Source organism: Anomaloglossus baeobatrachus, chromosome 3 (assembly GCF_048569485.1).
Source record: "Anomaloglossus baeobatrachus isolate aAnoBae1 chromosome 3, aAnoBae1.hap1, whole genome shotgun sequence".
Classification (NCBI taxonomy): Eukaryota; Metazoa; Chordata; class Amphibia; order Anura; family Aromobatidae; genus Anomaloglossus; species Anomaloglossus baeobatrachus.
The window spans coordinates 440,358,150-440,386,093 of NC_134355.1; the positions used below are offsets into that span (position 1 = coordinate 440,358,150).

The following is a 27,944-nucleotide window of genomic DNA, read 5'->3' on the forward strand; positions in this document are numbered from 1 at the left end:
AAAAAAAAAAAGTAATGGGAAAAAAACCAAAACAGGAATAAATCAACCGTGTTATACTTACCGAGCCTCCGATGCGGCTGTAACTGCTTCTGGGGCCGCCCATTACCGATCATCTATGTACACTGCTTTCCCCGCCTGCTGGCAGTCCTGGCGTCTGATTGGTTGCAGTCAGATGCACCTCCACCCTGAGTGGCAGTGTGTCTGGCTGCCAAAATAAGCGCACAGCTGGGGACTGCAGCCTGCAGCCGTATGGGTATCATAATATTGGGGACGCTACGCCAATATATTTATTTATTTTTACATCAATCTAGACGCAGACAAGGTCTGTGATTGCAAGCAGAAAAACACACTGCTACTCAGGGTGGGGCATTGTCTAACTGCAATCAATCACAGATGCCAGGACTGCTGGTGGGTGGGGAAAGCCGTACAAATGGATGAGTGATAATGAGCGGCCCCGGAAGTAAAATTAGCTGCCCCAGAAGCAGTTACAGGCGCACTGTCACCTCGGTAAGTATAACGCGCTTGCTCTAATACCACTATTCCTTTTACGACCATTTTTAAGCATCGGATCCCATAGACTGAAAATTGGGGCGTGCAATATTATTCAGCCTCTTTACTTTCAGTGCAGCAACTCACTCCAGAAGTTCATTGAGGATCTCTAAATGATCCAATGTTGTCCTAAATGACTGATGATGATAAATATAATCCACCTGTGTGTAATCTAGTCTCCGTATAAATGCACCTGCTCTGTGATAGTCTCAGTGTTCTGTTTAAAGCGCAGATAGCATCATGAAGACCAAGGAAAACAAAAGGCAGGTCTGTGATACTGTTGTGGAGAAGTTTAAAGCCGGATTTGGTTACAAAAAGATTTCCAAAACTTTAAACATCCCAAGAAGCACTGTGCAAGAGATCATAGTGAAATGGAAGGAGTATCATACCACTGCAAATCTACCAAGACCCAGCTGTCCGTCAAAACTGTCATGTGAAACAAGGAGAAGACTTATCAGAGATGCAGCCAAGAGGCCCATGATCACTCTGGATGAACTGCTGAGGTGGGAGAGTCTGTCTATAGGACAACAATCAGTCGTACACTGCACAAATCTGGCCTTTATGGAAGAGTGGCAAGAAGAAAGCCATTTCTCAAAGATATGCATAAAAAGTGTCATTTAAAGTTTGCCACAAGCCACCTGGGAGACACACCAAACATGTGGAAGAAGGTGCTCTGGTGAGATGAAACCAAAATCGAACTATTTGGGCACAATGCCAAACGATATGTTTGGCGTAAAAGCAACACAGCTCATCACCCTGAACACACCATCCTCACTGTCAAACATGGTGGTGGCAGCATAATGGTTTGGGCCTGCTTTGCTTCAGCAGGGACAGGGAAGATGGTTAAAATTGATGGGAAGATGGATGGAGCCAAATACAGGACCATTCTTGAAGAAAACCTGTTGGAGTCTGCAAAAGACCTGAGACTGGGACGGAGATTTGTCTTTCAACAAGACAATGATCTCAAACATAAAGCAAAATCTACAATGGAATGGATCACAAGTAAACGTATCCAGGTGTTAGAATGGCCAAGTCAAAGTCCAGACCTTTACCCAATCGAGAATCTGTGGAAAGAGCTGAAAACTGCTGTTCACAAACGCTCTCCATCCAACCTCACTCAGCTACGGCTGTATGCAAAGGAAGGATGAGCAAGAATTTCAGTCTCTCGATGTGCAAAACTGATAGAGACATACCTAAGCGACTTGCAGCTGTAATCGCAGCAAAAGGTGGCGCTACAAAGTATTAACTTAAAGGGGCCGAATAATATTGCACCCCTCAAATTTTCAGTTTTTTATTTGTTACAAAAATTAAAATAAGCAATAAATATCGTTCAACTTCACAATTGTGTGCCACTTGTTGTTGATTCTTCACTATAAAATTTTAAATTTTTATCTTTATGTTTGAAGCCTGAAATTGGGAAAAGGTTGAAAAATTCAAGGGGGACGAATGCTTTTGCAAAGCACTGTATCTCTTCTAGAGGCCACGGATGTGCGGTTCCCTCTCCTTGTGAAATGGCCACCTCAGCCATGAAGGAGGATCCTTCTGCGCAACAGCTAGCCAGATCTCATCCAACTGAATGAAAGCTGTTAGGTGCGGGTAGTATCTGAAGTCCCTGCACCTCCTGCCCTTTTCTTCATGATGAGGGAGCTAAATCAGTGTTTGTCTTATTGATGGCTGCTGTCAGTGCAGAGCAGAACAGTTGTGATGAGTTTGTCATCCGGTTACTGCTCTGCATAGGCAGCGTTTGAGATGACAAGTGTGTTGTGTTGCCTCAGAAATCGGTCATCACAATCACTGCCTGCACAGCAACCAGATGACAAACTCATTACAAGTGTTGAGCTCTCTGCACTGGTAGCAATGATGGAGAAAATACTGAATACTTCACTGATTCAGCTCCACATCTCATCACACAGGTCAGCATACCCCCTCATATTCTTCCACAAATGGCACTTTGCTGATCTCTCCTCCCACACGTCTCCTGCTATCTACGGGACTTTGATGTGAGAAACTGAATCAGTGAAGCAGTTAGTAAGTCTCTGCCCAATCACTGCAGTAGTGATGGGCTGCAGCTTTCTGCACAGGGAGCGACAAAGATGACACTGCGAGCTTTAGTATCTGTGCAGAGAGCAGCAACCAGATGACAAACTCATCACAACTGCTGCTCTCTGCAATGTGAGCACCAATTGAACAGACAAAGCATTTACTAGTTCAGCATCCTTCCACAGCTCCTTGGCTTCCCAGGACTCCTTCCACAGCTTCTGTAGGATTTCTATGCTCTATCACTGCTCACTTTCTTTTCTCCCACTACTCCTTACCTCTTTTCTCAATTACAATTTTGTGAGAGGAAAAACAAAGACCTCACGGGACAGCTTTAAGAAGTGACACCTTTTTTTTAAAAAAAAAAAAAAAATAATAATAATTGTAAAGTAATAAACTAATTTTTCAATAAACTATAACTATTATAAACTTTTAATTTTTACTCATTTTTGTAAGCCTAATTAGGGTTAAGACTAAAAATACAGTGGGCAAGACCATGCAGCGGTTTAACAAGACAGGTTCCACTCAGAACAGGCATCACCATGGTCGACCAAAGAAGTTGAGTGCACTTGATCAGCATCATATCCAGAGGTTGTCTTTTCATTACTGACGTATGAGTCTAGCATTGATGCAGAGGTTAAAGGGGTGGAGGGTCAGCCTGTCACTATTCAGACCATTTGCTGCACACTGCATCACCTTTGTCTTGATGGTTAGTATCCCAGAAGGAAGTCTCTTCTAAAGATGATGCACAAGAAAGCCTGCAAACAGTTTACTGAAGACAAGCAGACTAAGTACATTGATTACTGGAATCATGTTCTTTGGTCTAATGAGACCAAGATTTATTAGGTTCAGATAGTGTGAAGCGTGAGTGTCGGTAACCAAGTGAGGAGGACAAATGTGTCTTGCCCACAGTCAAGCATATTGGTGGAAGTGTCATGGTTTGGGGATGCATGAGTGCTGCTGGCCGTTGGGTATCTACAGTTAATAGAGGGAATTATGAATAGTTACATAGTTACTTAGGTTGAAAAATGACCTAGGTCCATCTAGTTCAACCTTTCTCCACCAGTTCTACATTTGCCAACATGTACTGTGACATACAATCAAGCATGACCCCATCCTTTTGGGCCGCAGGGCAGTGTTCCAATATGATAACAACCACAAACACATCTCCAAGACCTCTGCCTTGTTAATGAAACTGAGGGTAAAGGTGCTGGACTGACAAAGCATATCTCCAGATCTAAACCCTATTGAGCATATGTTAGGCATCCTCAAATGGAAAATAGAGGAACGCAAGGTCTCTAACATCCACCAGCTGCATGATGTCATCATGGAAGAGTGGAAGAGGATCCAGCGGTCCCTGTGAAGCTCTGGTGATGATCAAGAGAGTTAAGGCAGTGATTCAAAATAATGGTGGCCACATAACATATTGACATTTTGGGCAGAGTTAGGCCATTTTCACTTAGGGGTGTAGTCAATTTCGTTGCAAGCGATTTTGACATTAAAGAAGTTATCCACTACCCTAACGCAATTCATCAATCGTGCAATTATGCCACTAAATGAATCCATATTTTTATAGTAATATAAACCTTTTATCATGCAGATAGCATCACTTGGTGTCTCCAAGTAGCAGCTCTGATGTTTACATCAATCTCTCCCCCTCCCCAGGCTTATTGTGTGCTAATACTACAAAGGTCCATCATGCATTGCTGCAGCCTGTTTGCCAGCACTTACCACGACCCTCTATTCTCCACTCTGTGCTGCTGAAAATATTGGGAGATACCAAGTGTCAGAGCAGCCCAGGGTAGGTACCTGCCCATATGGCAATTGCTATACAAATTTCAGCACCTTTCAGGTACCCAAGTCAGTGATTGAAATACCTAAACCCTTTGCTTTTGAAATGCAGATTGCAGCACTTCACTAGGTGTCGGCCCCTGCTGTTACTGATGAATTAAACTGTCAACTTAGCTTGCATGAGGCAGAATTGTAATTCACTCCAAAATGTCTACACCCACCATCAGGAGCCCAGTGACAACTTCCTTTCATTTTGTCTGAAGTAAAGGCAGCTGCTTTCACAGGGGTCTTGTAATCCCTTCCACAATCTATCCTATTCACTATGACATCAACCCCTTCACCCCCAGGCTATTTTCTGTTTTTTTTCCTCCCCTTCTTCTAAGAGCCATAACTTTTTTTTTATTTTTTTTTGTCAATTTAGCCAAATGAAGGCTTGTTTTTTGAGGGACGAGTTGTACTCTTAAATTGCACCATTCATCCTGCCACATATTGTACTGGAAAATGGGAAAAAAAATCCAACTGCAGTGTAATTGCAAAGAAAAGTACAATTCCAACATTGTTTTTTGGGTTTTTATTTACCATGATCACTATATGGTAAAACTGACCTGGTAATATGATTCCCCAGGGCATTTCGAGTTTGTAGATACTAAACATGTATAGTTTTACTTTTAGCTAAGATAAAAAAAACTTCAGAAACAAAATGTAATTCTGTCGTTTTGATTTTTTTTCCTCGCTACGCACTTTTACCAATCAGGTTAATTGATTTTATATTTTGATAAATCTGGCATTCCTGAATGCGGCGATACCAAATATGTGTATATTTTTGGGATGTGCCCATGCTGCAGATTAGGTACAGAAATTTTCTGCACCAAAAAATGCACCTGGTGGCAAAACAACACACTAAGAAAATTATGCGTTTTTGGTGTGTTTTTTTTGCCCCATGCGTTTTTTTTGTTAAATCTATGCCTGGAAGGGCTATAAAAAAAAACACAGTAAAAAAAATGCACCATAATTACTTAATAATAATTATATTAATACTAATTAATATTTAATAATTATTATATTATTGACATATTTTCTGCACCCAAACCTGCAAGGAAAAAATAAGCAATGTGCGCACAGGACTTCAAAATTCTCATTGACTTTGCTGTCATAAGGACAGACATGCAGATTTGAGCAACAAACCATGATAAACTGCACTAAATCTGCAACAAAAAACTTAGTGTTTGCACATAGGCTTTAATTTTTTAATTATTATATTTTTTTTATTGTTTTACTTTTAGTGAGGTAAAATGGGTTGATTTGAAATTTGAGGGTTTGTTTTTTTCATATTTTTAACAACTTTTTTATTTATTATTATTGATTTTACTAGTCCCCTTAGGGGACTTTATGCCTGCATTATACGATTTCTTCTGCTGGTCAAAGCGGTGCTTCTGCATCCTTCTGATGAACAGAAATGTTTATCTCCTGTGAGTGTCTGCGCTCTGCCAGCATTCACAGGAAGTGAGTCATGACAGCGACAGTGGTCATCAGATGAGCCCCAGCTGTTATGACAACCCATCGGCACCCCATACTCGCCGAGTGTTACAGTGTGATCTCACTAATTAAGATGAGCGGGTGGATCTCTGGGCTACATGTTTGCAAATGCAAAAATTATGTGAAATGTCCCCTTGCATTTCTGTTCACTGCAATGACGCAAAAGGAGTCCTAAGATCAAACTTGGGACTCCATTAGACCTCCATGCTGGTGGGACACAATAGCATAGTTACCTCCCACAGCAATGCTCCTAATGTACATGTCTACATGTGGCCTTATCCCAGACATTACAAGATGTTTCTTTACATTGTAAGTTCCCAGGTGGGAGGGAACTGGTACCTGCCCTCGATGACAGTTATGACATCATTCATCTGAATATTCAGCTTGTCTGGCTCTTGGAAATCCTGGAGGGCTCTCATGTCTGTTGGTTGAGCCTGCAATATAAAGAACAATCCATTGATATCCTCAATGTAAGATGTACTAATTCTAGGTAGAAAAATTTACTAGCAATTTTACGCTGAACATCACTTTAAAATTATTGATGACTTTTCATGTAGCACTTCTACTAGTTGTGAGCATGACCTGACAGTTAGGGGCACTTTGCACACTACGACATCGCAGGTGCGATGTTGGTGGGGTCAAATCGAAAGTGACGCACATCCGACGTCGCTGTATGTGTATCCTTTTACATACGATTAACAAGCGCAAAAGCGTCGTTATCGTATGATCGGTGTAGGGTCCAACATGTCCATAATTTCGCAGCAGCGACGGTACGATGTTGTTCCTCGTTCCAGCAGGCAGCACACATGGCTGTGTGTGAAGCCGTAGGAGCGAGGAACATCACCTCCCATGCGTCCCGACTGCAATGCGGAAGGAAGAAGGTGGGCGGGATGTTTACGTCCCGTTCATCTCCACCCCTCTGCTTCTATTGGCCGCCTGCCGTCGCTGTGACGCCACACGGCCCGCCCCCTTAGGAAGGAGGCGGTTCGCCGGCCACAGCGACGTCGCAGGGCAGGTAAGTGCATGTGAAGCTGGTGTAGCGATAATGTTCACTACGGCAGCAATCACAAGATATCGCTGCTGCGACGGGGGCGGGGACTATCACGCTCGGCATCGCAGCATCGGCTTGCGATGTCGTATTGTGCAAAGTACCCCTTAGGGCTATAGTATACAATAAGTTGCTTCAAGATAGCTGTAGATACTCAACTGCCACAGACACAGTCCTTTTCATGATTCCAAATTAGAGGTTAGTGACATTCCCCCAAAAGCTGCAACGTTTTGATACTAACTTCTGTTACTAGGCAAATGAACTGTGCCGCGTGCGGATCTTAACAGCAATCATGTAGCTTTTAATTGTAGTATGTGTAGGTAGAAACGTGCATCATTCATACCTCTATCAGGAAGTCTCTCAGGGCTACAAACGTTGGCCTGTCTTCAGGTTTGTGAGCCCAACATTGCAGCATGACATTATAGATGTCCTGTGGGCTGTCTTCTGGTCGTGCCAGCCGCTCACCCTCTTTATCAATCTTATGTAGGATCTACAAAGTAAAACATTCCAGCACTGTCAGTAAAACCTTTAGTAAGAGACAAGTAAATCAGTTTTTAGAAAATCCCTAAGTAAGACTTTAAAGGCCACGTCACACTAAGCAACATCGCTAGCAACATCGCTGCTGAGGCACGACTTTTGTGACATAGCAGCGATGTTGCTAGTGATGTCGCTGTGTGTGACATCCAGCAACAACCTGGCCCCTGCTGTGAGGTCGCTGGTTGTTGCTGAATGTCCTGGGCCATTTTTTAGTTGTTGCTCTCCCACTGTGAAGCACACATCGCTGTGTGTGACAGCGACAGAGCAACAACTAAATGTGCAGGCAGCAGGAGCCGGCTTCTGCGGACGCTGGTAACAACGGTAAACATCAGGTAACCAAGAAGCCCTTACCTTGGTTACCCGATATTTACCTTCGTTACCAGCGTCCCCGCTCTCACGCTGTCAGTGCCGGATCTCTGCTATCTGCACACGTAGCTTGAGTACACATCGGGTAATTAACCCGATGTGTACTGTGGCTAGGAGTGCAGAGAACAGGGAGCCGGCACTGGCAGTGTGAGAGCGGGGACGCTGGTAACGAAGGTAAATATCGGGTAACCAAGGTAAGGGCTTCTTGGTTACCCGATGTTTACCGTGGTTACCAGCGTCCGCAGAAGCCGGCTCCTGCTGCCTGCGCACGTAGCAGAGTACACATAGGGTAATTAACCCGATGTGTACTGTGGCTAGGTGTGCAGGGAGCCAGCGCTAAGCGGTGTGCGCTGGTAACAAAGGTAAATATCGGGTTGGTTACCTGATATTTACCTTAGTTACCAAGCGCAGCATCGCTTCCACGCGGCGCTGCTGGCTGGGGGCTGGGACAGTGGTTGCTGGTGAGCTCACCAGCAACTCGTGTAGCGACGCTCCAGCGATCCCTGCCAGGTCAGGTTGCTGGTGGGATCGCTGGAGCGTCGCAGTGTGACATCTCACCAGCAACCTCCTAGCAACTTACCAGCGATCCCTATCAGGTTGGATCATTGTTGGGATCGCTGGTAAGTTGTTTAGTGTGACTGGGCCTTAAGGGTGATTCCAATAATAAGTGCTACTGACAAGACTGGTAAACTAAACATCGTAAGATACTTAGAAATCCTTAGTAAATAACAGATTTCTATAGAGCTTGTCTCATTTACTTCACCTGGACAGTTAGTCCTTATGTGTCCCATAGAGGGAGCTGCAGAATCATCTGAACATAGCATTACATCTTTTACACATTTTTTAAGTTATGTTCACTAAGTCCTTAGGAACAAGCCAGATGTCAGAATATATTATATATGAATATTTCAGGGAATCACCATCGATGTTATGAAGTCAAATATTGTTCACACCAAATGCTGATCTGATTTAGGTTTCTTCTGTTCATTCACATTTAGTAAAAGCACCACTGTAGTGTTCTTTCTTTATCAGCGCTGGAATGGTACTTTAAATTTGAGTCACCTGTCCTTGGTCTTGTACTCACCCTGAGGCGTCTTCACCTTTTATCGGCATCGCTCCGATAGGTCACAAAGTTCTGAAGACCAACCAGAGCGACGCCGATAACAGAGGACCACACTGGATTGTGAGTATTAGACTAGGGGCAGAGGACATGTGACTTAGCTTTTAAGCACCACTCTAGAAGTGACATAAAAGAAAAAACACTGGGATAGGATCATAGAATGGAAGAGTAAAACGGACCTCCTGGGTCATCTGGTCCAACCCCACGCTCACTGCAGGATTCACTAAATCCTCATACACAGTCGTCTGACCAGTCTCTTTTTGAAGACGTCCATTGAAGGGGAACTTCCTAGTTGAAGAGCAATTTTTTAAAAACAGTTTCCAAACTTTTGCCAGTCCTGACTGAGTTTCATGGAACATTTTTAAACTCATGTGATAAGGTAAGATAAATAATATAAGTTTCATTACAAAATCTTCAGTTTTACTCAAACTACTGCATCTAGTACTTTGCAACTTGGCCACTGAATTACTTTCACCTTCTACAGAAATGCCACAAATATGTGTTTTGAATCATTGTCATGTTGTAAAATGCACGTCTAACGAGGGCATGGAGTGATGATATCAGGAATTCAGAGGTTCTGCTCTATATTTAAAGAGAAGATTCTACCCACAATAGAATGTAGCACTTTCAAAAAAACGCATGGTGCCTACAGTGAAACATGGCGGAGGTAGTGTCCTTATGTAGGTCTGCTGCTGTCGAGGAACTACATTTCATTGATGGTATCATGAATTCACACATGTAAGCTCTATATTAAAAGAGAAAATGCTACCATCACTCCATGTCCTTGGTAGACATACACTCTTACAAAATGCTAATGATCCAAAACATATGTCTGTTGCATTTCTGAAGAACAGGGTGAAAGTGATTCAGTGGCCAAGTATGTCTCCTGATTTGAACCCAATCAAACTATGGGGAATACTGAAGAGACTAGTTGAGCAACACTCTTAATCCAGCATCCAGGTTCTAAAGGAGGTTGTTCTCGAAGAATGGAAAAGGCTACATTTTAAAACGTATTGCAAACTTGTTCATGCACTGCCTAGAAGACTTGGTGCTATTCTTAAAAATCATGGAGGTCATACAAAATATTTGATGTAGTAGTTTTTGATAATTTGAGAAAAACTAAAGATTTTGTAATTTAAGCTATATTACTAACCTTATGGGTTTAAAAAAGTTCTATGAAACTCAGTTTTGTCAAAATTTTGGAAATCGATTTTATATTCAGTGAGATTTTGATTGGAATGTTAATTTTCAAAGGGGGTGTATTCACATGTGCTGATCATATTATATAGTACTGTCTAAAATATTACTGTATTTTTTGGACTACAAGATGCACTTTTCCCCCCCAAATATTGGGGGAAAGTGGGGGGTGCGTCTTATAGTCTGAATGTGGCAGCAGGGAATGAGGGTGCTGAGGTGGAGCGGGTAATCTGTGGCATGAGCAGGCTGTAGCAGCCTTCCGTGACCCCGTGGGCCCGCTCTTTTCATATGCATGCCCATCCTCCCGCCCATCATCCCTCAGCGCTGAAGCCGGCGATGGCAGGTGGGCTGGGTGTGTGCGCATAGTAAAGATCCGGCCCGCATGATCACCCCTGGCAACCAGCCTGGAGTGATCATGTGCGACTGTATTCACTGCTCCCCGCGCATCATCATCAGCACAGGGTGCAGTGAATCAGTATACTCACCCATCACCATTCCCCTGCAGCATCGCGATCTTCTCCTGTCTGCCGGCCACCTGATCTGTATAGAAGCGGTGAGCACACGGATGTGCGTCATCCCTGTGCGCACCGCTAGTCTCCACATAGGTCAGCTGACAGGCAGACAGGAGGACAAGCGATGCTGCAGGGGAATGGGGACGGCTCCACACTCCAGCGGAGCTGCTGCCGTCACAGACAGGAGGAGGAGCCATGCTGCATGGAGCGAGGAAAGGGGAGTATAAACGTTTTTTTTTTTGCGTGCCACATGTAGCGGGTCATATAGCAGGATGAGGGTATATAGCAGGACTTATGGGGGTGGGGGTATATAGCAGGATGGGGGTATATAGCAGGATGGATGGGGTATATAGCAGGATGGATGGGGTATATAGCAGGACGGATGGGGGTATATAGCAGGATGGATGTGGGTATATAGCAGGATGGATGTGGGTATATAGCAGGATGGATGGGGGTATATAGCAGGATGAAGGTATATAACAGGATGAGGGCATATTCCAGGATGGCAGTATATAGCAGGATGGGGGTATATAGCATGTTGAGGGAATATAGCTGGATGGGGGTATATAGCAGGATGGCAGTATATAGCAGGATAAGGACATCTACCAGAATGATGCTATGTAGCAGGATGGGGGCTATACCATGATGGCGGTATATAGCAGGATGGGAATATACACCAGGATGAGGGACATATATACAAGGATGGGGATCATATACAAGGCAGGAGGATCATTATCAGGATTGGATTCCTTAGTAGAGAATTTGGGGACATTACCCCCATAACAGTGTCAGCAGCAGATCCTCGCCCCATAAGTGTGTCATGACCACATTTTATTTTTTTTTTTTTAAACAATAAATTTTTAATAAGTTTTCAAGTCATCAATACATAACATGAAAAGAGACAGCAGGAATATACTACTGAGTCATTTACTAAATGATATAAACCAAAATAATATGGTATGAATTTGGATCAGTTAGCGATAGTGATAACAATCAAACAAAACACTTTACAAAGAATTCCTGGCAATGAGAAATCCTCTAAACAGTTGAAAAATTATAGTAACTCATATGTTCGGACTAATCACCAACCTAGACCTCCTAACGTGGGAGTCTCTTACATATGGAAAAGGAAAAAAGAAAGATGAGGGCGGAGAAAGAAAGCGAGTGGGATATAAGACTAGGGAAGGGGGGATAAACAGATCAATGCACGTTATGTCAGGATGTGACGGTAGAGGGGAGAAGAGAGAAAGGCCCCCCAATGAAACCATGTCTTGGCGACAGAATCCACTTCCTGCTGGGAATGAGCGATCAGGGACTCCATACGGTGTGTCAGAGAGACCTCTGCGAACCACTACTCCAGGGAAGGGGGATCCAGGGATCTCCAGTGTTGGGGGATCACTATCTTTGCGGCCTGCAGTAAGTGTCTGAGAAGTAATTTTTTAAATTTAGATTTGGACATGGGGAACATGTAAAGCAAAATTGCTTCCGGGGATGGGGGGACTGAGATCCCCGTTACCTCCAGAACCACCCTGAGAACCCTTCCCCAGAAAGCGTTCAAGGTTGGACAGGACCACCATATGTGTGACATCGTTCCCAAATCCGCTCCACAGCGCCAGCACGTGTCCAGGACTCCCGGAAACAATGTATTAAGTATGACAGGGACTCTATACCACCTCGATATTATCTTATAACTGGTCTCTTGGGATTTAGATGCTATTACGGATCTATTAGAAAGGGAGAAACATTGGTCCCATTGGGTTTTTCGTGAAGTTTTCGTGGAGTTCTGATTCCCAAGCTTTACAGTATGGTGGAAGGGAGAGGAAGTCTTTTTCAAAGAGCAATTTGTATGTAACCGAGGTCGCATGTGGGATAATAGGCTGTGTAAGGCATAGCGACTCAAAGGTTGATAGGGGACGTATTAGCGCCCCTCTGTTAGGAATTGATGCAAAAAAATGCTGAAGCTGAGTGTATTCGAATTCGTGAGTGGAGTGGGGGGAGTGTCACCCAGGATTGTACTGAGTGGCAAGAGTACCCCATCTGGGGCCACATGGTATAAGCATAGAGGGCGGGATTGGAGTCGCCTAGAAAAGTCGATGAGGTATAGCTCGGGCCAGACTTAGGATTTCTTGAGATGGGAAACAGGGCAATTCAAGTCCAACAACTTCCTTCTTATAGAGGGGACGCTCAGGGATTTCAGCGTGTGGGCTATTGTATAGGAAATGTATGGGCTATTCGGAAATGGGGAGGAGCGTAGCCACGGCAGGACCCCAACCGGGACCGGACACATATCTGTTGCAATGCGTACCAATAGCTTCGACAAATAGTTATGGACTAAGTCCAATACACGAGCATGTGCTGCAGCTAGATTATATCAACGACAATCTGGCAAGCCCGTCCCCCCGCCTCCTTTGGACGAATTAGTGTTTCCCAACGAAGTCTCAGGTGCTTCGACGCCCAGACGAAACACCTATATTGCCACCGTAGTCCCAACCAGAAAGAAGCTGGAATGTATGAGGGAATTGTGTGCAAAAGATACAATAACCTGGGGAGGATAGTCATTTTCAGTATATTGATGCGCCCAAACCAAGAAAAACTGGTTCATTCCCATGTGGTTAAGTTGGTTTCGAGTTTGGAAAGAAATGGCTGGAAGTTCAAGGAAAATAATTTGGAGAGATCAGAGGGTAGGCGAATGCCTAAGTAAGTAATAACATTGCCTGAAGGCCATTTAAATGGATATTGCTTCATCAAGCCGTTTACCATATCTCTAGGGAGGGATACATTAAGAGCCTCTGATTTGTCCACATTAATCTTGAAATTGGACCAATTACCAAAACGTTCCAGTAGGGACAACAAATTAGGAAGAGAGACAAGTGGGTTGGTTATATAGATTCACAGGCATGACCACATTTTTTGCTTAAAATTTTATTTTCCTATTTTCCTCCTCTAAAACCAGGGTGCGTCTTATGGTCCGGTGCGTCTTACAGTCCGAAAAATATGGTATGTGTGATGTAAACAGCATTCGTTATTTCTAGATTTTTTTTCATCCTCAAAAGGAATTAAATAGCCATGTTTATCCCAAAATGTACCAATGAAAACTTAAATTCGCTTTGCAAAAACTAATTTTGTTTTCATAGGCTAAGAGGTGGTAGAGTGTTAGAAAACTCTAATAAAATAAACTGCACCATTGTGATATTTACCTAGGGGAGTGGGGAGAATTTAGGGCAAAACCATTTTTAAAGGAATTGATGCAAAGTAACTAAGAAAAAAAATTACATTTGTCCTTTTGGTAAACTTAACACACTCGTTGTTAATGAGAAGGTCTGTGGTATCCTCTTAGGTAAGGTTACCTAGTTTGAGAAGATCTGGTTCCATGAATCCAATATTTGGAGGCTATGAGATTGCTTTCTGTAGCAGACTGATGGGCCAAAAATAAAAGTGTTTTTGCTGTGGAGGTGGCGACTATAGATATTCTCTATCTAAATCTTTCCTTCTTGCTACCTAGTCTTTTCCTTTTTTTCTTTTTCTCTCTCTTCACTATATAGTTCTAAGTGACTTTCTATGCGCCAATTTGTGGAAGAGCATCAGGGTATAGGAAGTGCTCATACAGAATAATATGCAAATTGCCCTTACAGAGAGGAAGAGGACTTGAGCTCTAGTGACTCCTACTGGAAATTAGAATACGAAATGTCAACATGAATGTTTTAATGAGAATTGCCGTAAGACTTAGGATAAAAGTCAAAACATAAAATCTATTTCAAGACACACTTCTTGGGTGCTTTCCCGCCTCACTGCAAGTGTTCTGATCTGGTTGTATAAGAGACTTCTGACTGGAGTCTAGGAGTAAAGTCACTCCTTGTGCAGATTGCCATTTCATGGGGGAACAGGTCATGTGGCAAGGCTAGTTTAAGGGTCAATACTGACGATTAGGATTGATACTTCCCAGTAGGTGGCACTAGAGTTCTAGACCTCTTTCTCTCTTAATCTGTTAGCAAATGTAATTTCCCAGAATAACATTTTATGTCCTATATGTCTCCTTATACTATAATCTCAGGCACGTAACTCTCAACAAGCAGAGACATTACCCCTTTGACCACATGAAGCCGGGTGTACGCGTCCTGGCTTCAAACTGAAGTAATGCGCACGGCCAAAACTCCAGTGCACTGAGCCGAAATGCAGTGTTGGACGCGATGATAGTGGAGAGGTGAGGGAGATCATTCTCTGACGCTGCATATTCATTAGCATGATAGCACACCAACAGGGACGTACTAACATGCTAATGGGGCCGACAAGCCAGGGGAACTAACGTCCGGGGACTAGTCCCCACTCTCATTAGCAATACGATAAAAGATCTTTAGAAATACTTTTTCTAAAGATGCCTTTATCTAATTTATCTATACTAGTGTATACAGGGATGGTTAGGCAGAGATTACTAATATGCACCCAGAACTGCTCGTGGTTATGGGTGCATATTGGACCTGACAGGTTCCCTTTAAACCATATTATATAAGCAATTTTTAGATGGCAGAGTTGTTGGTCTCGCCCTATCATGTTATAATGAAATAATCATGTTATAGTTAAATATTCATATTCTAATCAACATAAAGTCATATTTCAGGGACAAGGACTTATTTCGGATCAACATAATGGTAATACTATAATAGCATAAAGAAAACATTTATTTTTTGTCTGCACTCATTGTCCCTATCTAACGTGTTATTGTTTTTTATGCGTCTTATGCCCTCATTTAATTTGTTCTTTTACTTTTCATTGTATAATGGTTCAATAAACACTTTTGTCACAAGTATTTCAGTTTTTATGACAGATTTGTTTTATCATTAAACAAAGAAATAAAATGTTATTGGGGTATTTCGGAGCACAGAAAAAAGACAGCAAAGTGTCCCTAATCTGCTTACTGGACACAGCTGAGGCTAAAGCTGGGGTCACACTAAACGACAGCGACAACGACGTCGCTGTTACGTCACCATTTTCTGTGACGTAGCAGCGACCTTGTAAGTCGCTGTTATGATCGCTGTTTAGCTGTCAAACACAGCAGCCGAAGCAGCGATCATAACGACACGCGTCACTGTGCTGCAACATGTGCAGAGAGCAGGGAGCCGCGCACACTGAGCGCTGGCTCCCTGCTCTCCTAGCTACAGTACACATCGGGTTAATTACACGATGTGTACTGCAGCTACATGTGCAGAAAGCAGGAGCCGGCGCTGGCAGCGTGAGAGCGGCGGAGGCTGGTAACGAAGGTAAATATCAGGTAACCACCTTGGTTACCCGATGTTTACCTTGGTTACAGCTTACCGCAGCTGCCAGATGCCGGCTCCTGCTCCCTGCTCGCTTCATTTCGTCGCTCTCTCGCTGTCACATATAGCGATCTGTGCGTCACAGCGGGAGAGCGACGACCAAAAAATGAAGCTGGACATTCAGCAACGAGCGGCGACCTCACAGCAGGGACCAGCTCGTTGCTGGATGTCACACACAGCGACAGCGACGTCGCTGCAACGTCACAGAAAATGGTGACGTAGCAGCAACGTCGTCGTCGTCGTCGCTGTGTGTGACACCACCTTAAGGCTAAGTTGATATATCCAGTAATCATCTGTCTGAAACAAATCCAAGAGCAATCGGTTATCTTAGCAGGACAAACAGTTCAATAGCCATCCGTTTTTCTTCCATTTGACCCCAGCCGATCAGACATTGATGACCTATCATAAGGATAGGCCATCAATGTTAAAGTAGTGGACAACCTCTTTAATTCAATTTCATTTTTTTATATCCATTTCCTGACAAGAAATTTTTACATGAACGCTAAAACTATATTTCTTGTAAATAACCCATACATAATATTTTAACACTAGCATGGCAAATGGTGGGGCCTTGAATCAAAGGAGTTACTTCATGTTGGTAGATGTTTTGAAGAGTCAGAGCAAAAAAAAAAAATAATGCAGAGCAATAGCAAAACAACATACAACATGGCTTTGCTGAATTCCAATAGTGACCCAATGTGTGATTAATTGGAAAGTAAAAGATTGCAACATATGAGAGACCATAGGGATGGAAATTGTCCCAGAATATCTCTACTGGCTTCACTTGAAGATGATGCCTTGGTCTTTCCACTCTGGTCAGTTGCCGGGAAGGCTAAAATGGTCCAGAAGCTGATCTAAAGAGGTTTACATGAGGCAATAGTTTGAATCTATGGTGAAAATGTATGACTAGCACATTTTAGCCACTGGTTAGGTTGGGGTTAAAGAAATTTCAGATTCAACATGTAAATAAGACTAAGGACAGACTGGCATTACTGTGAGTGCACTGCATGACCCTCTGCTCTCGCTCTACTGGAGTGTAAGCTGAGTGTCCTGCCACTGTGCTGCGACCCTGCGATTGGAGCATAGCTGCGGAGGAGAGAGTGGGACTAATCTCACTATTTCCTCCATTGTCAGCTGATGCATATATCGCACTGTACTCCGGTGTAATGTGAGTGCAATGCGAGGTTTCTCTCGCACCCATAGACTTGTATGGGTACGAGAGAAAACTAATCGGATTCCACCCGCAATATGCTACAATTGTTTTCTCGGTCTGATTATGGCTGGGGAAAAAAACGCTCATGGGAGCGATCCCATAGAGTAACATGGGTCAGGGTGGAATGCGATTTTTTTATCGCATTTCACTCGCTCCGTTTTACTTGCCTTAGCCTAAGTGGATAAATGAAGCGGATTTTAATTTTTCAAATTGGGAGGAGAGGACGGGCCAACCTCACCTTAGCACTCTCACATGTAAGTAACTTTTACAAAGGGAAAATAGCTCCATGTCAGAAAAAAAGGGAGAATCTTCATTTATTTCTCTTTCACAATAATCACACTTTACAATCCATTCAGACCTTACCAACTACAGACTAGTAGTATACATATATTCTTACCTGACTGCCATTTAGGCCTATCCAGGGTTCCTGCCCATAAGTGAACATCTCCCACAATGTCACCCCAAACATCCAGGTGTCACTTGCATGAGAAAACGTACGAGTCTTCAGGCTTTCTGGGGCACACCTGGTAAAATAGAAACTAAGAAGATTAACAGAAGAAAAAAAATAACAAAAGAGTAAAAGAGGACAAATTAAAATAAGTTGTGTGTAAAGACGATGTCTAGGCTTATAACACCAAGCCTCTACCCTTCAGCTATTCAACAAGACAGCCACTACAAAGTGTATAAAGCTGTGCTGCTCAGGTCTGATCACTGATCAGAGGGGGTGCACGGCCTACACCATATGGTATTGATATGGGCAATATCATAAGGTCACACAATCCCTTTAAGTAAAAAGACTGATGGCAATTTCTAACGCACAAGTGTTATTTGACACAATCCGTTTAATTGACAAAAGGTAAAACTAAGATATCCAAAAAGGGAATACAAAGTGAAGCTGGACGCAGATTTTCCCAAATCAGGTTTTATCATTAAGGTATCTACACCCTGAAATACTGAGGTATATACTATGATGCAGTTAAAACAGAAGACCATAGTATGGTGACAGATCTACTTCTATAATAATAACCTATGTTCATCTTTACACTTTTTGTTATTTTTTTCAAAAATACAAAATTAGGTGACTTTATAAAAAGAGTCTTCAATAAAAAAAAAAGTTCTACTTTTATGTTGCTGTAGATTATGGAACTCTTTCATATAGCTGGTTGTTCTGCTGCCTCTGACGTAGATCTTGACAGCAAAAAAATTCTAGCTCCATCTTTGGAATAAGGTCAATCCTCCTCTCAGAGTAGCACAGTGTTAGTGATATCAACAAGCAAAGGAGTTTATACAAAGCAGAGTAAGCTACATGAGAGAAAAAAATATCCCCAGCATCAGTGTCAAGAGACTTGAGAACCAAGGCAGAGTCTGGGGAAAAAATGCAGGCAGCATAGGTGTATACAGAAACATACAGTACAGACCAACAGTTTGGACACACCTTCTCATTCAAAGAGTTTTCTTTATTTTCATGACTCTAAAAATTGTAGATTCACATTGAAAACATCAAAACTATGAATGAAAACATGTGGAATGAAATACTTAAAAAAGTGTGAAACAACTGAGAATATGTCTTATATTCTAGATTCTTCAAAGTAGCCACCTTTTGCTTTGATTACTGCTTTGCACACTCTTGGCATTCTCTTGATGAGCTTCAAGAGGTAGTCACCAGAAATGGTTTTCCAACAGTCTTGAAGAAGTTCCAAGAAATGTTTGGCACTTGTTGGCCCTTTTGCCTCCACTCTGCGGTCCAGTTCACCCCAAACCATCTTGATTGGGTTCAGGTCTGGTGACTGTGGAGGCCAGGTCTTCTGGCGTGGCACCCCATCACTCTCCTTCTTAGTCAAATAGCCCTTACAAAGCCTGGAGGTGTGTTTGGGGTCATTGTCGTATTGAAAAATAAATGATGGTCCAACTAAATGCAAACCGGATGGAATAGCACGCCACTGCAAGATGCTGTGGTAGCCATGCTGGTTCTGTATGCCTTCAATTTTGAATAAATCCCCAACAGTGTCACCAGCAAAGCACCCCCACACCATCTCCTCCATGCTTCACGGTAGGAACCAGGCATGTAGAGTCCATCCGTTCACCTTTTCTACAAAGACACGGTGGTTGGATCCAAAGATCTCAAATTTGGACTCATCAGACCAAAGCACAGATTTCCACTGGTTTAATGTCCATTCCTTGTGTTCTTTAGCCCAAACAAGTCTCTTCTGCTTGTTGCCTGTCCTTAGCAGTGGTTTCCTAGCAGCTATTTTACCATGAAGGCCTGCTGCACACAGTCTCCACTTAATAGTTGTTCTAGAGATGAGAAGGTGTGTCCAAACTTTTGGTCTGTACTGTAAGACCAAGGCAAATTCTGCAGGGATGTGGAAGGCTAAGGGAAATACATAACCACACATAACCAGCATGACAATTACAAAATATTCATTCAGAAAACATTATTTCATGGACTATTTGTGCAGCAACACAACAGTTTTTTTTATAATACTCACCAAGCAAAGGGTACCTTGCGATGCTCTTGCATAACATAGTGATCATCATTTTTGGGTAGCGCTCTCATGAGGCCAAAGTCTCCAATTTTAACCAGATCATTTGAAGAAAGCAAAATATTTCTGGCGGCAAGATCCCGGTGTATAAAACGCCTGGATTCAAGATAGGCCATGCCATTAGCAATCTGTATAGCATAGTGACAGAGTGTGGAGATAAGGAAGTGACTCAGGTTCTTACGCAGGCGGTCCAAAAGAGAGCCCAAAGGGGCAAGTTCTGTAACCTGGAAAAGAAGTCAGCTATTTATTCAAAGATGAAACATGAAAATCACAGTATTCTCCCTCAACAAGAATTAATAGACTCAGATAAACGTCAATGTAATGGGGATCCACTGTGTTTCCCCAAAAATGAAACAAGATCTTATAATTTATTTTTTTTTGCTTAGAAAGATGGATTAGGGATAAAGATGAGCAAACACAAAGTTCGGTGTTCGTACCGAACACACACTTTACCACAGAAACAGAGTTCGGGTGCTTTACGTACAGTATGCTGACCGACTCAAGTGAACATCACTGTGCTTGGGTACACTTGGTGCTCGGTCCACTGCGAGTCGCTTGCAGTGTTTGAATAGCACGCACTAGGGGTAATAAAAGCATCATCGGATGTAGTGTGCACCCCCCCCCAAAAAAAAATAAAATATGGAAAAACCCCGCCCACCCTCCAGAAATGTTCTGTTCATGGCTGGCTGCATGTGGGCAGAGACCCAAACTGCCCAGTTAGTGACATCCATCGGGGTACAGGTCAAGTCCGGATTCCAAAACAAACCGAACTTCCATGGGTCCTCTTATCTCTAGTTATAGAATATTTTCAGGGGATGTCTTATTTTTTTTCCATGAACAACAATCCACATTTATTCTTGAACAAAAATATTTCACATTTATGAAAATATAATTAAATTACAAACACTGCACATGCACGTGTGTGTATACAGATACAGAAATAAAAGCTGCTAGAATGGCACAGCCAATCATCTGACCTAAATCCAATAGAACATTTATTGAAAGTGCTAAAGCTCAAAGTTTATAGAAGGAGCCACGGAACCTTCAGGATTTGAAGAGTGTGTTGAAGAATGGGCCAAAATCACACTTGAGCAACGCATGCAACTAGTATCTCCATACAAGAGGCATCTTGAAGGTGTCATGACCAACAAAGGCTTTTGTACAAAGTCTTAAATATTTTAAGTAAGAGAGGTCAATACTTTTTCCCTGTGTCATTTCTCATTATCACACATCATTAAATTTATGGACATCTATGGTTTGATTTGTTTGCTTGTGTGGATTGGATGGATTATTACTGACATCTGTTAATAAAGGTAAACTATATCTTTGTACCTTGTTAGCCAGTAGAGATAAAAAAAACTGTTTAAAGGAACAGAAAGTCCTCAGTGGTTGATACCTTTTAATGGCTAACTGAAACGATACTAATATATAGCAAGCTTTCTAGACTACTCATAGGGCCCGAACCTGATAATATACATTTTATATAATTTTATACTTTGATAATCATACTATTTTTATATGGCTCTGGTAGCATTAGGAACAAGCAGATTCTCACTGTAATGCAGCTAGTGTCTGCCTGGTATGAAGCATGCTCAGCTCCTAAGCAATCTTCATACCTTCCTTAGTGATCTGTGACAAAAATGTAAGTTTTAGGTTGTTATGGCGTTAAAGAGATTGTCCTCTAGTAGACAACCCCTTCTTCACTAACTAAAAGAGTGTAAGATAAATAAATAATATATTAATTAATTTAAAAAAAAGTATAATAACCTCTGGGGCCAGTGCAGCTCCTGAGCAGTCAGGACTATGATTCTGAACAGTCACAAGACCCTTATGTAACAGAACTGGTGCTGACTTCACCATTCTGTCAGTGCAGACGTTTGCTCTGATAAACTGCTTAAGGGCTCAGCTGATCATTGGCCAATGATCGGCTGCAGCAGTTATGTGATATATTAATGACCACTGGGAATCACAGCCCAGACATCGCGTGAGCATCATTGGTCTAAAAGGTAAGTATATCTTTTATTTTTAGTTTATGTGATGTGCTTAAGCAATTAAGAACGGGTTGTACATTGGAAGACAATACCTTTCATTTACAGATCTAATGAATAGTTAAAAAGCAAATAATGTGCCGTATACAAGTGATCAATGTAATACAGAATCACATCACAATGTAAATACATGTACAAAATACCATACCATTTTCATGGGATGTGTAAGGACCACTCCATAGAGCCTGATAAGATTGACATGGTCGAGAGAATGCATGGCATTGACCTCTCTAATAAAATCATCCAAGGCATCTGGCTGTGTAAGTACATCCGTCTTCAAGCACTTCACAGCGACATTGAACTGAAAGAAAGTGCAATATGCAAAACTAGGATTCATAAATGACATTAATATTAAGGGAATTCCTCCAAACTAAAAAGTACAGAGATACTATAGACGTGTTCTACTAATACATTTTGCATTTACACTTCATGGAATTTCCCTTAGTGAATGAGCATTATAATAGCATGCCAGTAATATTGTTTTTAACAAATCTTACACTTCAAAGTATTAACAACAACTTTGAACGTGTGTACATGTTCAAAAAAGGAAGTGACAATATAAGAAATATTAAAATCAGTTTTTATTGAAATAAAGATTAAAATCATACAAAAAAATACACTGAAAAAACCAGCAAGGAGAATGCTAGATGATAAATATAATATTAAGGGTCATGGACAGAGCATCAAATTTTATTATTCCATAATAATCCCGTATATATATATTTCATGGGAATTCTTAAATTTAGACAGATAAATAATTACCACTTGTATTAGATATATATGACCAAAAAATGTCAAGCAAAGTTGCCTCAAGACAAATTTTTTTTGACTAATACAATTAAAGTGCCAGTGTGCTAAAGGGGAGGGGAAGTATACGCCACAAAAATGGATGTAATAAATAGTTCATATAAATAATTAAATAATTGGTATAAAAACTATCCAAGCAATAATTTAAACAGCCATCCTATAAGGTGCAGCCCTCCTCAACCTCATCGCACAGACACATAATAGCAATTTCAAAAGCATGACATTTTGGAAAATATATTTACCAGTTTGTATAGGTGGTGTAACCAACAGTCCACGGCCCCTCACTCCGACATGTGTTTCGCTTGATTGCTTTATCAAGGAGTGTGACCGGAGTGGGAGACATCGCAGTATAAATACCCCCATCAACCAATGAATTAATGCCAGACAGATTGCTTGTTAAAGTTCAGCCAATCGGCTATTATTATACATACTAACATAGATTTGCTCATTTCCTGGTTTTATCATGTGGTATATAGCGTCATCGTTACCAGAATGCACCGGGGTATGAGCGTTCTAGATACCAAGGTAATCCTCCATGGAAACACAGACGCTACAGTCCGTGCGTGAGCGTGTGACGTCAAAGTATTGTAGCAAAGCCAGGGAGTACTGGGTAAAATTCTTCCACTGCAGGTCTTGATTCCATGCACCCGGCTAGCTTTACCTAAGACCAGGGCATGTGTTCGCTGTGTGTCTCCCTCTGCTAGGGGAGAGAGTGGATGGCAGTGTGCGACAACTGCTGAGATCAGGCAGTTCAGTGGAAGCTGTGCACGGAGATGACTACTTCTGTTTGGTGCTGGAAGCTGCTGCAGCTCAGGCTGTAGGAGACGCAAAGACTCTCCTTACTTGTTGAAAGTTAGCTACAGGAAAATGGACTGTAATTTGTTCAGGTGAGTCCGCACTGACACATACCGTATTTTTCGTTTTATAAGACGCACCGGATTAGAAGACGCACCCCTAATTTAGAGATAAAAAAAGGTTAAAAAAAAAATGGGGTTCGTCTTATACTCGAGTGTTGTCTAACCAGAGGGGGGCGGTAGCGGAGCAGGGTCACGTGAGGCAGAGGCTGTGCTGGCAGCAGCGGCGAGTCACTGCTGGCAGCGGGTCAGTGCTGGCAGAGACGGGTCAGTGCTCGCAGCGGCAGGTAAGTGCTCACAGCGGAGGGGGGATCAGTGCAGGCAGCAGCGGGTCACCACTGGCAGCGGCAACAGGTCACTGCTGGCAGTGGAAGCTGCGGTGGTTGTGTGGTGGTGCAGGCTGGTGCAACGAGTGTCCCAGCTTCAAAGAAATGGCGTCCGGAGCGGCGCGTGCATAGATGGAGCTCTCATCCAAGAGTTCCATCTGCGCACGCGCTGACGTCAGGCGCCATCATTTGAAGCCTAGCCTAGACCGCGGACAGACCATCTGGGACACCCACCGCATAGCCACCGCAGTCCGCACAGCCAGCCGGCCGCCCGCACAGAGAGTCAGCCAGCCACCGAACACAGAGGCAGCGAGCCACTGGCACAGAGAGGCAGCCGCCCGCACAGACAGGCACCTGGTCGCCCGCTAAGAGAGCCGCACAGACAGCCCCCCAGCAAGTTTCCACCCAAAGGGAAGCTATATTCAGATTTTAAGACGCACCCCTCATTTTCCTCCCAAATTTTTGGGAGGAAAAGTGAGTCTTATAAACCAAAATATACGGTATATATGCCTGCTGAATGAATTGTTTATTTGCCATTAAACCTTTTGTGCCCAGAAGAGGCTGTTTTGGTTGTTGAATCCCTTGGATGTTTAGACAAATCAATAAAAATGCACATTGCCTGTGTGAACCAAACCTAACGTCTATTTGGGAGCGTGAATCCCTACAGTATCTAAAGTAAAATAATCTTAAAATTTGATTCACCTTTCAGGGCTAATTCATGAAGACTTTTTTTTCCAAAACATGTATAAATGGAGTAAAGTTCTTGCATTTTCATTTATTTTATACAAGTGGCTTTGATGGAAGTTTTAATGGTTTTTTTCACACTTCTAGAAGAAAAATCTGTGTGTCTTTGATTTATGGTAGGTAAAATAGAGGTCAATAATGAGTAATGGGTAATCAGTAGAAGAAATCTCCAGGAGGTACAGTAGTGACTTTTATCTACTAAAGAACATGGCGTTCATGGAAATCAGTTTAACTCCTAGATAATTTTGTGAATATATATTTTATATATATATATATATATATATATATATATATATATATATATATATATATATATATATATATATATATATATATATATATATATATATATATATATATATTATTTATTTATATCTGTATATGTATTGTACTGTGTGTATTTTGCCATTTTCTATTCCCATTTTATACTGTACGGAGACACTTTGCACACTCTTGAGCAGCATACAACTGAAATGTTTGGACCGTGGCATAAAGCCATGCTAGCTATAATTGTTGAACGCTTCAGTCTAATCTTCCAAATGTTGAGATCTACACACAAACACACATATACACACATACATAGAAAGTGTGGTATTCTGGAAATTACAGGATGTATAGGCATGTTAATGACATACACATGATAAAAAAATTGACTAAAGGTGTTCTGAAACAAGTTTGCAATTTTAACAAACTTATTTATGTTGACAATGCTTTCATGGCCAGCATCAAGTCCAGAAGTTAAGAAATGGCAGTTAACAGAAACAGTTGAGGTCAAGATAACGTCTGGAAAACCAAGCAAAATTTCTGTGAGGGCTGCTTGTAGGATTCCTAGAGAAGCAAATCAAAACCCCCGCTTGACTGCAAAAGACCTTCAGGAAGATTTAACAGACTCTAAACTTGTGCTACATTGTACTATGGTTTAGAGACACCTGCACAAATATGGCCTTCATGGAAGAATCATCAGAAGAAAAGCTCTCCTGCGTCCTCACCATACAATTCAGCGTCAAAAGTATGCAAAAGAATGTCTAAACAAGCATGATGAATTTTGGAAACAAATCCTGTGGACTGATGAGGTTAAAATAGAACTCTTTGGCCACAATGATCTAAGGTATGTGTAGAGAAAAAATGGTACAGAATTTCAGGAAAGGAACACCTCGCCAACCAATAAAGCAAGCGGAGGATTAATTGTTGCTTTGGTGTTGCGTTGCATCCAATGGCACAGGATACATTTCACAGGTAGATAGAAAAATGGATTGAATTAAATTTCAACAAATTCTTGATGCAAACATAACACTATCTGTATAAAAAGCTGAAGTTGAAAAGAGGATGGCTTCTACAAATGGATAATGATTCTAAACACAAGTCAAAACCCACAATAAATTACCTCAAAAGGCGCAAGCTGAAGGTTTTACAGTGACCATCACAGTCCCCTGATCTGAATGTCAGTGAAAATGTGTGGCTAGACCTCAAAAGAGCAGTGCATGCAAGATGATCCAGGAATCTCACAGAACTGGAAGACTTTTTGGATGAAAATGCCTTAAACAAGAATTGAAAGACTCTTGTCTGGCTATAAAAAAGGATTTACAACAAAACGGATTGCAACTAGCTAGTAACCATGCAGCGTGCTCAAACATTTACATTGGCTCACTTTCCTTTTTTGTTAATATTAAAGTGTAAAAGATTAAAATATAGATTTATTATTTTTTTTGCCTAAAATACAAAAGGAAATGGGTCACCTTTAACGTTATCACTTTTAGATATCATTTCATCTTCAACTTGCTTAACTACCGTATTTTTCGGACTATAAGACGCACCGGACTATAAGACGCACCATGGTTTTAGAGGAGGAAAATAGGAAAATAAAATTTTAAGCAAAAAATGTGGTCATGACACACTGTTATGGGGCGAGGATCTGCTGCTGACACTGTTATGGGGGTAATGTCCCCAAATTCTCTACTAAGGTGCCGCATCCTGGTAATCATCCTCCTGCCTTGTATATACAGTATATGTCCCTCATCCTGCTATATACCGTCATCCTGCCATATGGCCGCATCCTGCTATATACTGGCATATGGCCGCATCCTGCTATATAACCCATCATGGCATATGGCCCCATCCTGCTATATACCCCCATCCTGCTCATATACCCCCATCCTGCTCATAATATAGCCCCATCCGGCTCATAATATACCCCCATCCTGCTCATATGCCCCCATCCTGCTCATATGACCCCATCCTGCTCATATGACCCCATCCTGCTCATAATATACCCCCATCCTGGTGTATGGCCGCATCGTGTGGCACATAAAAAAAAAAGAGAATTTTGTTTACTTACCGTAAATTCTTTTTCTTGTAGTTCCGACATGGGAGACCCAAACCATGGGTGTATAGCTAGCGCCTCCGGAGGACACACAAAGTACTACACTCAAACGTGTAGCTCCTCCCTCCGGGCTATATACACTCCCTGGATGACAATCTATCCAGTTCAGTACAAAAGCTGAAGGAGGACATCCACCCATAAGTAGAGATAGAGTAAAACTCGGCAAAACCGGAACTCTGTCTACTAACAACAGCCGGTGAAACACACGGAACAAAAAACTGCCAACAGGCAACAGGGAGGGTGCTGGGTCTCCCATGTCGGAACTACAAGAAAAAGAATTTACGGTAAGTAAACAAAATTCTCTTTTTCTTTATCGTTCCTTCCATGGGAGACCCAAACGATGGGACGTTCCAAAGCAGTCCATGGGTGGGAAATAAACCAAACTGAGAAGTAGGCAAAACCTAACTTCACAAATGGGCGACAGCCGCCTGAAGGATGCGTCTGCCCAAGCTCGCATCTGCCGAAGCATGAGCATGCACTTGGTAGTGCTTCGAAAAAGTGTGCAGACTGGACCAAGTGGCAGCCTGACACACCTGCTGAGCCGTAGCCTGGTGTCTGAAAGCCCAGGAGGCACCGACAGCTCTGGTCGAGTGCGCCTTAATCCCCGGCGGGGGAGGCACCTGAGAACACTGGTAGGCATCGGCGATAGCCGACCTAACCCAACGAGCTAGGGTCGGTTTAGAAGCAGAGAGACCCTTGCGCTGACCTGTGGTTAGCACAAAAAGTGAGGTGCACCGCCGAAAAACGGCGGTGCGTGACACATAGATGCGGAGCGCCCGCACCAAATCCAAGGTGTGCAACGCCTTCTCAAAGCGATGCACAGGGGCCGGACAAAGAGAGGGCAATGAAATGTCCTGGTTAAGGTGGAAGGAAGACACCACCTTAGGGAGAAAGTCCGGAGTCGGACGAAGAACCACCTTGTCTTGGTGAAACACCAAAAAGGGGGATTCCGAAGAAAGCGCAGCCAAATCAGAAACTCTCCTGAGAGAAGTTATGGCTACTAGAAAGACAACTTTCTGTGAAA

The 27,944-nt window shown here is 42.4% G+C and overlaps 1 protein-coding gene across 7 annotated transcripts in view; it reads right to left on the reverse strand.

The window, feature by feature from the left end:
• Positions 1-27,944, reverse strand: part of TNK2 (tyrosine kinase non receptor 2) — a 337,552-nt gene that overhangs the window by 95,432 nt on the left and 214,176 nt on the right. For all 7 annotated transcript variants that reach the window (XM_075340441.1, XM_075340440.1, XM_075340439.1 and 4 more), the window contains 5 exons: positions 21,958-22,110; positions 19,708-19,985; positions 17,616-17,742; positions 7,305-7,451; positions 6,253-6,347 (listed from right to left, as the gene is read on the reverse strand). In XM_075340441.1, the coding sequence (XP_075196556.1) occupies positions 6,253-6,347; positions 7,305-7,451; positions 17,616-17,742; positions 19,708-19,985; positions 21,958-22,110 (800 nt within the window). The remainder of the gene's footprint in view (positions 1-6,252; positions 6,348-7,304; positions 7,452-17,615; positions 17,743-19,707; positions 19,986-21,957; positions 22,111-27,944) is intronic.